Here is a 16,230-nt window from a genome sequence, read left to right on the forward strand (position 1 = left end):
GATTTTTTTAGGTTTTATTCAAAAATATTATAAGTAGGTCAAGGACGATATGTTAGATGAAATGACTAAATTTAGTATAATTAACCAAAAGATACAAATAATTACATTTTAAGAATTTAAATAAAGTATTGTTTAAAGTCTAAAGTCATATAATATATAGTGTAAGTTCAAAAAATAATACATATGGTTTATTTTGGAATAAAAAATGTAATTTTTTTTAATTATATGACTAAGAAAAAAGTATTTAATATTTCATTCTTCATAATTTATGAAAGAATAGATAGATTGTAAAAGTTAAAATAAAATGATGAATTAAGAGCTATTTATTAATGTTAGAAAAATTTAGAGTAATCTCATGCATTAAACGATATTCAATACACTAATATAATAATGTTTATCCTTATAACAAATTTAATCATGTCTTCTAAACAATACCCTAAATATCTTGCAATGCAACGCAATAATTATCTTTTTCGAAAACTCAATATACGAGAAAATACAATAATAACAATGTTTAAAAGTTTTTATTTTGTAATAAAGTTTTGTTAAAAAGTATCTTACTATCTTTTCAGTGTTCTGTTAAAGCTTCATCTTTCATACTTATCATTACTGTACTGTCTTCTTTTATCTATATGGAAGAGTATAAAAACTTGAAAATGATCTTGCTTGAAAAAATCTTCAAAAGAGAAAAGTAAAAAAATAAAATAAAATATTAGGCCGTGAGTGATAATAAATGATTATGTAAATTATGTCTTAAAAAAACCTGAAAGCCCGTATGTAGTTTCATTCATTGAAATAAATTAATATAGAAATAACGGCCTTTGTTGTTGTTTTTATTTATTTTTTATTGTTAAAATATCCTCTAAAACACAATTCAACTTCTTTTTGTCATATCTCATGTGTTATAAGACTAAATTATTTTAATAAAATACTTTTTATTTTGAATAGGAAGGAAAAGGTGGTTGTACATGTAGAAAAATATTTTATCACGGTGAGAGAGGCTCAGGATGAAGAGCCAAATCTTAGGATGTATAAAATGTGTGTCATAAATAGCATAAACCATAGTGCGTGACACACATTATTGAGTTATAGTTTTGATTAATTTAGAAAATAGTGGAAAACATTATTGAGCTATAGTTTGATTAGTTTAAGAAAATAGTGGAAAACATTATTGAGTTATAGTTTGATTAATTTAGAAAATAGTAGAGGGTATAGTTGAAAACAATAAAAAAATGAGAATTAATTGCTTTACCTGGATTGAAGGTAGATGAATAGTCAAAGGAACCATGGCGGCTACGTTGTGGTCTACGCATAGAGTCTCTGACTGAAGAAGACCAGAAAAGCTTGTCAAATTTTTGTACTCTTCTCTTCCATCAATCTATCTATATACACCACTTCTCTGCAGATCCGTGACTACAAGAGAATCCAAAAATGGAGCCCGATGAGAAAAAAGCAATGATTCGCGATATCGCGCTACAAGTCATCGTCATCTCCATAGCCATCGTCTCCTTCCTCTGGATGCACGGCATTCCCCAGCGCCTCTATGCCAAGCTCCGCCACCGTCCCCCAAATCCACGCGCCGTCCAAGCGAAGAGCCATTTCGTCAAAGGCGCGCAACTCGTCGCGCAAGCCAGAAGATCGAAAAGCGCCTCCGTCACAGTCTCACTCGCTAAACAGGCTCTAGAGGAAGCCGAGAAGGCGATCGCGCTAGATCCTAAGGACGCCGCCTCGCACTTCTTGAAGTCCATGGCGCTCGATCTCCAGGGCTTCCGTAGCAACGCGCTGGACGCGCTAGACGCCGCGCTGTCTCCGCTGGCCGCGGCGTCGCTGGCGGCCGACGAGAGAGGCGACGCGCTGCTGAAGAGAGCGGAGCTGAAGATCTCGTTGAGCGAGCGGCGCGTTGACTCGGTTCTGGCGGATTTGAACGAGTCGGTGAAGCTGAGTCCGCGGAACCCGAAAGCGTGGTGCATGCTGGGAGAGTGTTATGAGGAAAATGAGATGGGAGAGGAAGCGAAGAAGGCTTATAAAGAGGCTCTCCAATTGGAGCCACAATTGAACGTGGCTCAGGAAGCTCTCAACAGGTTGGGTTCGTCGTAGCGTTCGCTATCGAATCAAAGGTTTGAGATGATATCGCTTTGCTTGTTGTATGTTTGTTATCAATATCAATATCGTTGTTTATAATCTTCGATTATGGATACTGTGATCGGATGTTAAGTGTGAGCACTAACATCAATAATGATTTTCGCCGAAGGATTTCAATTCTATAGCTGTTAACTGGTGAAAATTTACATATTTAGTATGGGGGAATTTTCTTACCTCGCACACTGCCTTGTATTTCTTACACTTTTATGTTCTGTTCCTAAGCATATGTTGTTGAGAACACGAGAACATCAGTGCTTTTTATGCAATATGCCCAATTCAGAACTACTGAAAAAAAAAAAACTGTGAAGAAAATGCCTACATTGCAAACACTTACAAAATCAAGCTATTTTATCTTTTACTGATAGAAGTTACTCGATGCCGCATGATGGTTACAATCATATCTGCTTTGGTTGCTAGATTTACCATCTCAATCAAATTGGGATATAATGCTGAGTACTATATTCTTAATTGTTTTGGGCTGAATTACACGTTTGGATATGGAGCTGTCTTAGTAACCATAGAAGTGTGAAGAGAGCCCATATGCATGTTCCTCAACTGCAAGAATAACCTTCTTCGGATGTAAAGCAAGAACAGCCCTAAACCCTCGTCAATAATCATAATACATAGAAATTCTATCAAACCGGAGCCCTTTTTTAGCTGTTTTTGAGGATTTATTTTACAGGTTTTAATCACGAGAAGTAGAACCTAAAAGATACGAAGATTCTTCTCTCCAAGTACCAATCGATTAATTTTCAATTGAAGAAAAACTACTTTATTTAGAATTCAACTTTTAATCAGTATGTGTTTGCACCGACGTAATTAATAACATTCGGTTTTAAATTATGTCTTAGATGTATTAGTGGACTTGAATTGAATGCGTTACAAATAATAGAAAAGTAAACATGTTAAAGAAAATGTAAACCAATAATTCAGAGAGGAACATAATATTATTCATAATTTGAGATTTAGTGTGCAACATAGCGTTATCCATTATTGAACAACAATGCAGTTCAAAGAGCTGAAAATTATTTTTTTTTCTACTGATTCGCAACCTGTCTTTTCCTCTATTACTAAATCAATTTACTCCTAGCAAAGCGAGGCAGCAAATCCCAAAACCGTTCATTAATACAATGTTCAAAATAAAAGTTTAAGATCACAGCAACATGAGATTGATACACAAATGATACTTCATCCTTCACAAGGATGGACTACACCTTCGTGTCTTGGCATAAAAACTTATATAAATAGAGTTATGCAAGCCTAATATCACCGACCGTATACATGACATGCTTAAGGATCGTATAAACTGCATCTTCTTCACGACTAAGGGGAAGCAGAGATTTCAACATGGAACTTGTACTACTTACCCAAGAAGTCATTCGACATTTGTATAAACAGTAAAAATGTCACTAGCAGTGTAGCACCTGATGCCAACAAGGACCAAATGCAAAATCTTCACATTATACCAGTAAGATAAAACTGCGTCTATAAAAGCCAAGATTGGTCAAGATAGTTCTTCGTCATCTAGCCACTTGAGCGTTGGCAAAACTTTGACGAGAAATGACCTGAAGTTTTCATCGGCTACTGCATTCCCTATAATGTTTAAGTCTGTCAGTGCCAAGCTTCCAAAAATCAAGAAAGCTTCCCAGAATTTTGTGGCGCTAACACTGCCAGTGAGGGTTTCAAAACGGTCCCATGCAAATTCTTCAGTGTGAGATAGAGGAGACGAGCATAAGTATCTCGTTGTGTCAACCGAGTGACAACCCAACTCATTGTGTGAGATATTTAGCACTTTAAGTGACTTAACCAATCTGAGAGGCGCCAAAGCAGTAAAGCTACCAATTTTATTATGACTCAGATTTAAGCAAGATAGAAGCTGCATTGCCTCCAATCCTGTCAAAAAGATTCAGCATGATATTTATTTCAATTTTAGATACGTCAAAAGCTAAATTTTCCAAAAGTGATTAGCCAAGGATACAGCCAAAGCTAGAGACAACCTTTCATGATTGAATTCTGCTGCATAAGAATTTGGAAATCATGTTTTTTATAAAACTAAGTAAATCTATATTGCAAGAATCAAAATAACATAAATCATTAATATTAATTTATTAAACTTTATTAAACTGTTGACATCAGTAGTCTGCTTAAGCTGTATAGATTCAAAAGGATGATAGTTTATGCTCCATTGGCGTAGGAAACATGGATAGAAACATGAGGACGACTAGTGGTTTGCCAATACACGTAAAACAGCTTGTTGAGTAAGTTAAAGAGAAAATAGAAGAGCATAACTTTATACAGTTTAATTAAGCCCAATTGTGTGCTATGTTGTTGACCCCACTAAGAAGGAATATGGATAGGCTCTTCTTGTATTTGAACATAGAAAAACTAAGTTACAACAAATTTACAAGATACACGAGTTTTACCTTCAACGGATTGAAGTTCGTTGTGGCTAAGGTCTAGCATTTGCACCCACAATAAATTCTCAATGGATCCCAGCCGTGACAATGATAGATTTTGTAATCGTAGACAAACATAACCGGTGATTGTTTCTGTTGCATCTTTATAATAGTGGCAGTATGGTAGTAAAGAGTCCCTAGTTGAAGTTATCTGCAGAATCATCAAAACATAAAAAGAGAAAAAATGATGTATTGTTGAAGAAACAGACAATTGGACGATTGTAAAGTTAAAGTAAATATAAAAATACACCAGCGTGTCCAGATAAAAGCTTCAAAAGTCTAGCACGACTTTGTAAGTTTAATTCTGAAAATATTTTCCCACACACACACATCTACCTTTCAAATTGAAAACAGCCAACATGACTGTGAAAGATAATATTCACAAGAGTATTTGACATCTTTATCAACAACAGTGAAAGTCGAATAAGATCATGTTATATAGATAATAATTCTGAAGAAAAGTAAATTACCTGCTTTAGTGATATTAGACTATGCTCGTCTTTGTAGTATAGAGAATGTGTTGGATCCAACTTCATCAGATCGGTGTAAAGTTGAAGAACTTCTTCAGTGTTAGATTTTCTTCCATCATGTTGAGATGATAACAAATCAAGAGCAGTCAAAAGTCTTGCAAGTGTAAGCTTTCCAATTTTACTAAAAAAAAGGAAAAGGGTACACATTATCTTAGAATAAAACAGGGACAAAAACATGGGAATAAAACTTCCAAAGCAGGATTTCAAATCATAAAGTTATCTATTTAAAAAATAAACCTTACCAATCATACTCTGACAATAAGTCCCGAAATTTAGTTATTTCTTCACCAATTTCCTCAGTGGGCCAATTGGAAGTTGTTGGAATATGGTGATTTTGGACGGCAGAAAGAATGGGATCTGACTCCTGAAAATGATCAATTTTATGGAAATTTGTATCCTTCCATGTAGTCCTTTTCCCACCCTGTCCTTCAGATTGTTCAATAGATGGAGTCTGTACAAACACTTTAAAGGAAATTTGGGAAGGATCACCATAATGATATTCATTAGAAGATACAATACCCTTAGAATGTCCAATGCTGATATCTACGGAGTAGGTTTTTGACGATTGAAGCTCCATATTTCCAAGGTTTAGATATACAACCCAAACTTTAGCAGTATTCGATTTGCTCGTCAAAAGAGGTTTCCAAACAAGTTCCTCCTTTAAAAGTTCAGATTTAATAGACACTGTGGATGAGTTTATTCCTTCTACAGCTTGATTGAAATTAAGAATGATTGGTAGAGTTGCCGTGTCTGATAGTGTACCATCTAGAAGAGACAAACCACAACCTTGAAGGCTGTTGTCCCCAATTACAGTTATATTAGATCCATGGGATGGCCAAGACGAAACAAGAAGAGGAGCATCAGTTTTTACGGTTTGATCAATAAGCCAAAGATGATAAAACCAGCCACTCTGATCATCTGGGTCAGTAAAAATAGCATTGTGAACATGTTCAAACTCCTCTTCCAAAATTTTTTCTTTCGGGAAATATCCCTCAGCCTTTCTTTTCAGCAAATTTGACAAAAGGACACTGAAAAATTCCAAATGCAATATATATTAATAAAATTAGTTGATACACCTTTCTCAGCCTTTTTGTTTAGATTAATAAATTTGGTTGATCAAGACAAGTCAAATTTTATCCTTGAAATAAAGTCCTAAAGAATGGAGTTGGTTCAAATAAACACTATGCAAAAGCCTTCAATGGAAAAAAGGGTTTCCCACTATTTTAATGAAGGGCAAGGGCAGTATTAGTACCTAGTGCATTACAGCTTGCACAAACTGTTTCCTACAATGTCAAAATATTTCTGGAATTATGAAAGTCATTGCATCATGATGATCATTTAAGACGTGGGAAAAGGACAGTTTTATACTTCGATAGAACATGGCATGTCACCATATCAAGCAACAAAAAGGCTGATTTTTTGAAGTACACGCACCCAATGATATGCTTTCAGTTTTTTCATTTACACGAGAATCTTATAGAATGCTTCAAATTAGCAGCTAATTGATTCTTATTGACATGAAATCAAACCACTTTTCTTGGTCACAATTGATCAAGCATAGATATCAAAAGTGCACCTCGAAGGCTCACATGGAAAACATTTAATGATGTAGAGTTGATAAATGCCGATGCTTATTTCAAGGACATAACCTAAGAACAAAACAAACATATGTAGACAAAGATGTACAATACGAAGATAATTTTATTCCTAACATTTCAATTTCATGCCTTTTCAGAGAAACATACAAACACAAGCAAAACAGTCCAATGTCAATTCACAAGTTCTGAAAAACACACTTATGTAACTCAGGTGATTAAATAATTGGCTTCATACAGAAAAGGCACACAACCAGCAAGCAAAAGAACGTTCCTTTGAATGAGTAAATTTCTAGTTATAACTACCTACGATTGTGCCATGCAGAGTAGTTACTGAAATTAGCTCCTATAACTTCCTCCGTGTATTTCAACTCATCCTCATCAGATCGTTTCATCAGTTCGGTAACAAACCTGGAAGTAAAATCAACGCATAAAAGGAAACCAACATAACCAGTTTAGTTTAGCATTCGATAGGAGTTAAATAGAATTATTTCGCAAAACTGCATTGAAAACGTGTTTTTTTTTTTTTTTCAAAACGCCAGAATTAAATTTTCGACAATTAATAACAAACAGGAGAAACAAAAATTTCTCAAATTGAATCGTTTTCTTTCTCTGGTTGAAAAGAGAGCATCAAAAGGAAACAGTATTGAACCTTCGGTAATTCCACGCGTGGAAATTTCGAGGATCGGCCTTCTGAAAACCATTCAGAAGGCGCATTTCGTTGTCGATGGACGAATGCCCCTTGCTGAGTACCCATTTTCTGTGATGCCACGCGCCGTAGGACTTGAAATTCTTCCTCAGCGCAATCTCCACCTAAACCATTAGAAACAAATAAAAAACTCTAGCAAATCTATTCACAGAAAAAAAAATAAACTAATTATTTATCCAAACAATTGAACCGCAATAACTGAGAGTGAACACGCACGAGTTTGAGCTCGTCTTGGAAGATAGAATGAGGATCGGAATCGGAGTTAGTGAGAAGGTTTTGAACCGCGAGTTTTCTGTAATTCCAAGCAGTGTAACACTCTGGATTAACTTCTAGAAGCTTCGCACTCACATCTAGCGCTTCCTTGCTATATCTGCAACCAACCAGATTTGCACAATTGGAATTAATCGAAGGAGAAGAGAAAGAGAGAGAAAGAGAAAGAGTTGAAGGAAGAAGAAGCAACATGCGGTTGTGGTGATTGGCAAGGAACTGAGCTTGGAGTGAACGAAGCTTTTCAGTTTTTGCTGATAAAGCAGTTTCATCTTCTTGCTTAAGCGCTTTGCGAGGCCTACCGTGCATTTTCAAACGTAATTCACACTTCCTCTGCCCTTCGCCGTCGTTTTGAGTTCTAGTGTTTGGGCAGATCTCATTGTTTTCTGATAATTAATAATAGGAGCTTGTACCCGGTTGTGGGTTTAGAGTTTGTGTAAGAAAAAAAATTCTCATGAACAAAATAATGTTTTAAATTTCTTATAAAATGTTATTTAGAATATATTAAAATATATTAAAAGAATCTTATATTAATATTGTGATTAAACAAATATCAAAAAATTAGAATTTCAAGATGTATTTCGAAATTAAATGTTAGCTGTTATGAAATAAAATTTTCAAAAAATAATTCTCACTTTAGAGTTTAAGAAATCTTTGAAAATACAAAGTCACCTCTCTATTATAACAAAGCGAATTTGAAAAAAAAAAATCTACAAAATAAAAGAAATTTTTTGTTCAGAAAAATATACAAGATTGTATTTTAAATTATCCTCACAAAATTTAAATATATTTTTTCTAGAGTGTTTTTTAAATTTGTGTTCTGAAAACCTTTTAATATATTATGAATAATATTTTTTTTAAAGATTAAAATTTTTGAAATGTCCTTTTTTTGTTCTGTATTTTAGTTATATAATTTATATTTTTATTTGGTAAAATTATACTTCACATAAATGTAAAAATACGAAACATAGTTGACAACTTTAAAGAACTTATTTTTCTTAAGAAAAGAAAAAAAGTACATATAAAAATTTTAGTGAATCTTTTTTATCTCTCAGTGTATTTAAGGATTAAATTATTTTATCTTCATTCATTTACTTATATTGAAATCTACTTCACAATACATGTTAAGCAATGAGTGGTAAAAATAAAAATTACCAAAATTATATATTTTACATTAATTATTAAATAATACTAATAAAATTAAAGTTCAAGCAATATTTATTTAAAAGAAAAAGTCACAATTTTTATCTGGAAAGCATAAATTTTTATTATTTTCACGTAATAAACAAATATAACAGTTTAAACTATTTACTACATATTAAAATTATTCAACAAATATGTGCGCAGTTGTGTGTTAATTTTCGTATAATTTTTTAAATTTTACTAGTAAATTTTTTTTTATCATCTAATGAAAGTACTTCTTATGTATCACGAATTTCATTATAAGTTACAAAAATCAACCTTATTGCCTTCACTATGTGGCTGGCTTCAAGAACAAAATAGGCCAAATCAGATAGACAAATAATTGTGGCACAAAAAATAAATAAATTGGGAGCTGCGTATTATTTTACGTATAATTTTTTAAAATTTACTAAACACTTTTTTTTATCATCTAGAGGAATGTACATATGTACCATAAATTTTATTACAATTCACAAATTTGTTCACAACTCCCAACTTATTTATTCTTTATGTCATAATTATTTGTCTATCCGATTTGACATATTTTTTCTTAAAGTCAGCAACATAGTAGCCACATAGTGAAGGCAATAATGGTTGATTTTTGTAACTTATAATCAAATCCGTGATACATAAGAGGTATTTCCATTGGATGATAAAAAATATATTTATTTATTGTGTCTCACTTATTTGCCTATCTTATTTGGCGTATTTTTTCTTCCAGCCAACCACCTAGTGCAAACAATAAGGATTGATTTTTCTAACTTATAATCAAATTTGTTGTACATAAAAGGTATATCCCATTGCATGACACAGAAATATTGATTGGTAAATTTAAAAAAAATTGTACGAGAAGTAATACGCAGCTCTCCACTTATTTATTTAAATTACCAAATGGCTTAGTTTTTTCTTCAAGTCAACCACCTAGTGCAAGCAACAAGGGTTGATTTGTCTAACTTATAATAAGATCCGTGGTACATAAGAAGTACATCCCATTGAATGAAAAAAAATTGATTACTAAATTTTAAAAAATTGTACGAAAAATAACACGCAACTCCCCACATATTTTTTCATTGGGATCCACTCATTTGTCTATCTTGTTTGGCCTATTTTTTTCTTCCAACCCCTAGTGCAGGTTAATTTTTGTAACTTATATCTAAATTCATGGTACATAAGAGGTACATCCCATTGGATAAAAAAAAGTATGATTAGTAAATTTTAAAAATTTTTACAAGAAGTAATATAGAACTCCCCACTTATTTACTTATTGAGCCCATTTATTTGCCTATTTTTTTCTTCAAGTCAGCCATACAAGAAATAATGGTTGATTTTTGTGACATATTTTAAAATTCACTGTACATAAGAGGTAGATCCCCATTGGATATAAAAAATATTGATTATAAAATTTTAAAAAATTGTAGGAGGAGGTAATACGCAGTTCTCCACTTATTTATTTATTGTGCCCCTTTATTAGTCTATTCTTTTCTTCAAGCCAGCCACCTAGTGCAAGAAACAATGATTGATGTGGCTAACTTATAATAAAATTCGTGTTACATAAGAAGTACATCCCATTGGATGCAAAAAAAAAAAGATTGATTACTAAATTTTAAAAAATGTTACGAAAAGTAAACCATAACTTCCCACATATTTATTCATTATGCCCCACTTTCATCCCTAGTGTAAAAAATAATGGTTGATTTTTGTAATTTATAATCAAATTCATGCTACATAAGATCTACATCCTATTGGATCACAAAAAAGATTTATTATAAAAGTTTAAAAAATTATACATAAGTAATACGCACCTCTCCACTTATTTACTTATTGTGCCCTATTTATTGACCTATTTTTTCTTCAAGCTAGGCACCTAGTGCAAGCAACAATGGTTGGTTTAGCTAACTTATAATAAAATTCGTGGTACATAAGAACAACACCCTATTAGATGAAAAAAAGATTGATTACTAAATGTTAAAAAATTGTAAGAAAAGTAACCTGCAACTTCCCACTTATGTTTTAATTGATTGGGGTCCACTCATTTGCCTATCTTGTTTGACTTATTTTTTTCTCCAAGTCAGCCACCTATTGCAAACAATAAGGGGTATTTTTGTAACTTATAAGAGGTACATCCCATTGCATAACAAAAAAAATATTGATTTGTAAATTTTAAAAAATTGTACAATAAGTAATACAGAACTCCTCACTTATTTACTTATTGAGCCCCATTTATTTTACTATTTATTTCTTGAAGCCTAATGCAATAATTAAGAGTTGATTTTTGTGACATATTTTAAAATTCATGGTACATAAGAGGTACATTTTATTGGATGACAAAAAAATATTGATTAAAAAATTTTAAAAAATATTACGAGAAATAATACGTAGCTTTCCACTTATTTATCTATTGTGCCCAATTTATTGGCCTATTTTTTTTTTCACGGCAATCATCTATTGCAAGTAACAAGGGTTGATTTGGATAACATATAATAATATTCGTGGTACATAAGAAGTACATTCCTTGGATGAAAAATGAAAAAAAAGAATATGATTACTAAATTTTAAAAAATTGTATGAAAAGTAAAACGCAACTCCCCACATATTTGTTCATTGTACCCCACTTATTTGCTTATCTTATTTGACAGATTTTTTTAGTGAAAAAAATAAGGGTTAATTTTTGTAACTTATAATCAAATTCATGGTACATAAAAGGTACATTCCATTGGAGGACAAAAAAAGTTTGATTAGTAAATTTTAAAAAATTGTAAAAAAGTAATACGCAGATCCCACTTATTTATTTATTGTGCCCCATTTATTGTTCTATTTTTTTCTACAGCCACCTAGTGCAAACAATAAGGGTTGATTTTATAATAAAATTTCTGGCACATAAGAAGTACATTCCATTGGATGAAAAAAAAAAGATTGATTACAAAATTTTAAAAAATTGTACGAAAAGTAACATGCAACTTTCCATCATGTTTTCATTGAGGACCACTGATTTGCCTATCTTTTTGGGCCTATTTTTTTCTTCAAGGCAGCCACCTAATGCAAACAATGAGGCTTGATTTTTATAACTTATAAAAGGGACACCCCATTGGATAACTAAAAAATATTGATTTGTAAATTTTAAAAAATTGTACAAGAAGTAATACACAACTCCTCACTTATTTACTTATTGAGCCCCATTTATTTTCCTATTTTTTTTCTTTAATGGTTGATTTTTGTGAGATATTTTTAAATTGTACATAAGTACATCCCATCATATGACAAAAAGATATTGATTATGAAATTTTAAAAAATTGTACGAGAAATAATACGCAACTCCCACTTATTTACTTATTGTGCCCCATTTATTGACCCTTTTTTTTTTCTTCAAGCCAGCCACCTAGTGCAAGCAACAAGATTGATTTGGATAACTTATAATAAATTTCGTGGTACATAAGAAGTACATCTTTTTTATGAAAAAAAAATTATTACTAAATTTTAAAAAATTGTACGAAAAGTAAAGTGCAACTCCCCACATATTTGTTCACTGTGTCCCCACTTATTTGCCTATCTTATTTGGCGTATTTTTTGCTTTAAGTCAGTCACCTAGTGCAAAAAATAAGGGTTCATTTTTTAACTTATAATCAAATTCATGGTACATAAAAGATACATCCCATTGGAGGATGATAAAATATTGATTAGTAAATTTTAAAAACTTGTATGAGAAGTAATACACAACTCACCACTTATTTATTTATTGTGCCCCATTTATTATTCTATTTTTTCTTCAATTCAGCCACTAGTGTAAGCAACAAGGTTGATTTGTCTAACTTATAATAAAGTTTGTGGTACATAAAAAGTACATTCCATTTGATGAAAAAAAAATATTTTAAAATATATTACGAAAAGTAACACACAACTCCCCACATATTTTTTTATTGGGGTCCACTTATTTGCCTATCTTATTCGACCTATTTTTTTGTTCAAGTCAGTCACATGGTGCAAACAATGAGAGTTGATTTTTGTAACTTATAATTAAATACATTGTACATAAGAGTTATCCCATTGGATAACAAAAAAATATTGATTACTAAATTTTAAAAAATTGTACAAGAAGTAATACACAACTCCCCGCTTATTTACTGATTGAGTCTCATTTATTTACCTTTTTTTTTTTCTTCAAGCCAACCACCTAGTGCAAGAATTAAGAGTTGATTTTTTAAAATTCAGGGTACATAAGAGTTACATCCCATCAGATGACAAAAAAGGTTGATTATAAAATTTTAAAAAATTGTACTAGAAATAATACGCAGCTTCCCACTTATTTACTTATTGTGCCCCATTTATTGGTCTATTCTTTTCTCGAAGCCAGCCACCTAGTGCAAGAATGAAGCGTTGATTTTTGTGACATATTTTAAAATTCATAGTACATAAGACCTACATCCCACTGGATGACAAATAAAATTGATTATAAAAGTTTAAAAAAATATACGAGAAATAATACACAACTCCCACTTATTTACTTATTGTGTCCCATTTATTGACCTTTTTTTTTCTTCAAGCCAGCCACCTAGTGCAAGCAACAAGGGTTGATTTGGATCACTTATAATAAAACTCGTGCTACATAAGAAGTACATCCCTTTGGATGAAAAAAAGAATGATTACTAAATTTTAAAAAATTGTAGGAAAAGTAAACTGCAACTCCCCACATATTTGTTCATTGTGCCCCACTTATTTGTCTATCTGCGCATTTTTTTTCTTCAAGCTTACCTAGTGCAAAAAATAAGGGTTCATTTTTGTAACTTATAATCAAATTCATAGTACATAAAAGGTACATCCCATTGGACGACAAAAAAATATTGATTAGTAAATTTTAAAAAATTGTACGAGAAGTAGTACGCAGCTCACCATTTAATTATTTATTTATTATGCCCCATTGTTCTATTTTTTTCTTCAAGTTAGCCACCTAGTGCAAGCAACCATGGTTGATTTGTCTAACTTATAATAAAATTTGTGGTACATAAGAAGTATATCCCATTGGATGAAAAAAAATTTGATTACTAAATTTAAAAAATTGTACGAAAAGTAACACGCAACTCTGCACATATTTTTTCATTGGGGTCCACTTATTTGTCTATCTTATTCGGCCTATTTTTTTTCTTCAAGTCAGATACATAGTGTGTAAACAATAAGGATTGATTTTTGTAACTTATAATTAAATACATGGTACATAAGAGGTACATTCCATTCGATAACAATAAAAGATTGAGTAGTAAATTTTAAAAAATTATATAAGAAGTAATACACAACTCTCCACTTATTTACTGATTGAGTCTCATTTATTTGCCTATTTTTTTCTTCAAGCCAGCCACTAGTGCAAGAATGAAGCGTTGATTTTTGTGACATATTTTAAAATTCATAGTACATAAGACCTACATCCCACTGGATGACAATAAAATTGATTATAAAAGTTTAAAAAAATATACGAGAAGTAATACGCAGCTCTCCACTTAATTACTTATTGTGCCCCATTTATTGGCCTATTTTTTTCTTGAAGTCAGCCACGTAGTGCAAGCAACAAAAGTTGATTTGGCTAACTTACAATAAAATTTGTGGTATAAGAAGTACATCCCATTGAATGAAAAAAAAATTATACGAAAAGTAACTCGCAACTCCCCACATATTTTTTCATTGGGGTCCACTTATTTGCCTATCTTATTCGGCCTATTTTTTTTTTCAAGTCAGCTACATATAAAAAATAATTAAATACATGGTACATAAGAAGTACATCCCATTGGATAACCTTGGATAACCAAAAAAAGATTGATTGTACGAGAAATAATACACAACTCTCCACTTATTTACTGATTGAGTCTCATTTATTTACCTATTTTTTTCTTCAAGTCAGCCACACCTAGTGCAAGAATTAAGCGTTGATTTTTGTGACATTTTAAAATTCATGGTACATAAGATCTACATCCCATTGGATGACAAAAAAAGATTGATTATAAAAGTTTAAAAAATTATACGAGAATTAATACGCAGCTGTCCACTTATTTACTTATTCTGCCTAATTTATTGACCTATTTTTTTCTTCAAGCCAGCCACCTAGTACAAGCAACAAAAGTTGATTTAGTTAACTTATAATAAATGGTACATAAGAAGTACATCTCATTGGATGAAAAAAAAATTGATTACTAAATGTTAAAAAATTGTACGAAAAGTAACATGCAACTTCCCACTTATGTTTTAATTGAGGTCCACTCATTTGCCTATCTTGTTTGGCCTATTTTTTCCTTCAAGTCAACCACCTAGTGCAAACAATAAGGGGGTATTTTTGTAACTTATAAGAGGTACATCCCATTGCATAACAAAAAAATATTGATTTGTAAATTTTAAAAAATTGTACAAGAAGTAATACACAACTCCTCACTTATTTACTTATTGAGCCTCATTTTTTTCCTATTTTTTTTCTTCAAGCTTAGTGCAAGAATTAAGGGTTGATTTTTGTGACATATTTTAAAATTCATGCTACATAAGAGGTACATCACATTGGATGATAAAAAAATATTGATTATAAAATTTTAAAAAATATTACGAGAAATAATACGCAGCTCGCCACTTATTTACCTATTGTGCCCAATTTATTGGCCTATTTTTTTCTTCAAGTCAGCCACCTATTGCAAGTAACAAGGGTTGATTTGGATAACATATAATAATATTCGTGGTACATAAGAAGTACATCCCATTGGATGGAAAAAAAAAGAATATGATTACTAAATTTAAAAAAATTGTACGAAAATTAGAACACAACTCCCCACATATTTGCTCATTGTACCTCACTTATTTGTCTATCTTATTTGGCGTTTTTTTTTTCAAGCCAGCCACCTAGTGTAAAAAATAAGGGTTAATTTTTGTAACTTCACCTCGTTCATATGACTTCACCTTGTTCAAGCATAGTACATCATCTTTCAATTTCGTACATATATGCTCTCAAACCCTTCACTAGTATTTTAAGGGTGTGTTCGCTTGGTAGGATACATTTAAAAGAGAGTGTAAAGATGGATTTGTGTTAATTTGAGTGGATGAATATGTGTGTTTTTTTGAGTGGATTTAGAGGGTAAAAAGAGTGGATTTGAAAATGAATTTCATAAAAGTTAGTGAGTGATTTGATTAATGTAATAAATTAAAAAAAATAATAGATAAAAATTTGAAAATTACTAAAATATCCTTGATGGTAAAAATTAAATTAAATGATAATTAGATGAATTAAATTTATTAAAATTTAAAAATATAGTAATTATCATTAATTAATATACATATTTATATATTTTTTTATTATTATTATTATTTGCTTTTAAAAAACAAACATG

General features: G+C 31.4%; 2 protein-coding genes across 2 annotated transcripts; one reads left to right on the plus strand and one right to left on the minus strand.

The window, feature by feature from the left end:
• The first annotated feature begins 1,194 nt into the window (after window positions 1–1,194).
• Window positions 1,195–2,315, plus strand: LOC114196338 (uncharacterized). The gene has a single exon (XM_028086951.2). The coding sequence runs from the start codon at window positions 1,432–1,434 to the stop codon at window positions 2,095–2,097; it is 666 nt and encodes a 221-aa protein (XP_027942752.1). The 5' UTR covers window positions 1,195–1,431; the 3' UTR covers window positions 2,098–2,315.
• A 934-nt stretch (window positions 2,316–3,249) lies between these two features.
• RGTA1 (RAB geranylgeranyl transferase alpha subunit 1) lies at window positions 3,250–8,107 on the minus strand. Its single transcript, XM_028048460.2, has 8 exons — window positions 7,893–8,107; window positions 7,649–7,802; window positions 7,376–7,536; window positions 7,030–7,134; window positions 5,371–6,156; window positions 5,069–5,249; window positions 4,566–4,749; window positions 3,250–4,035 (listed from the first exon to the last, which is right to left on the minus strand). The coding sequence occupies exons 1-8, from the start codon at window positions 8,006–8,008 to the stop codon at window positions 3,647–3,649; spliced, it is 2,076 nt and encodes a 691-aa protein (XP_027904261.1). The 5' UTR covers window positions 8,009–8,107; the 3' UTR covers window positions 3,250–3,646.
• Between the last annotated feature and the right edge of the window lie 8,123 nt (window positions 8,108–16,230).

The sequence above is a fragment of the Vigna unguiculata genome, chromosome 9 (assembly GCF_037176805.1).
Source record: "Vigna unguiculata cultivar grain cowpea cultivar isolate G323 ecotype 2 chromosome 9, ASM3717680v1, whole genome shotgun sequence".
In the NCBI taxonomy this organism is placed as follows: Eukaryota; Viridiplantae; Streptophyta; class Magnoliopsida; order Fabales; family Fabaceae; genus Vigna; species Vigna unguiculata.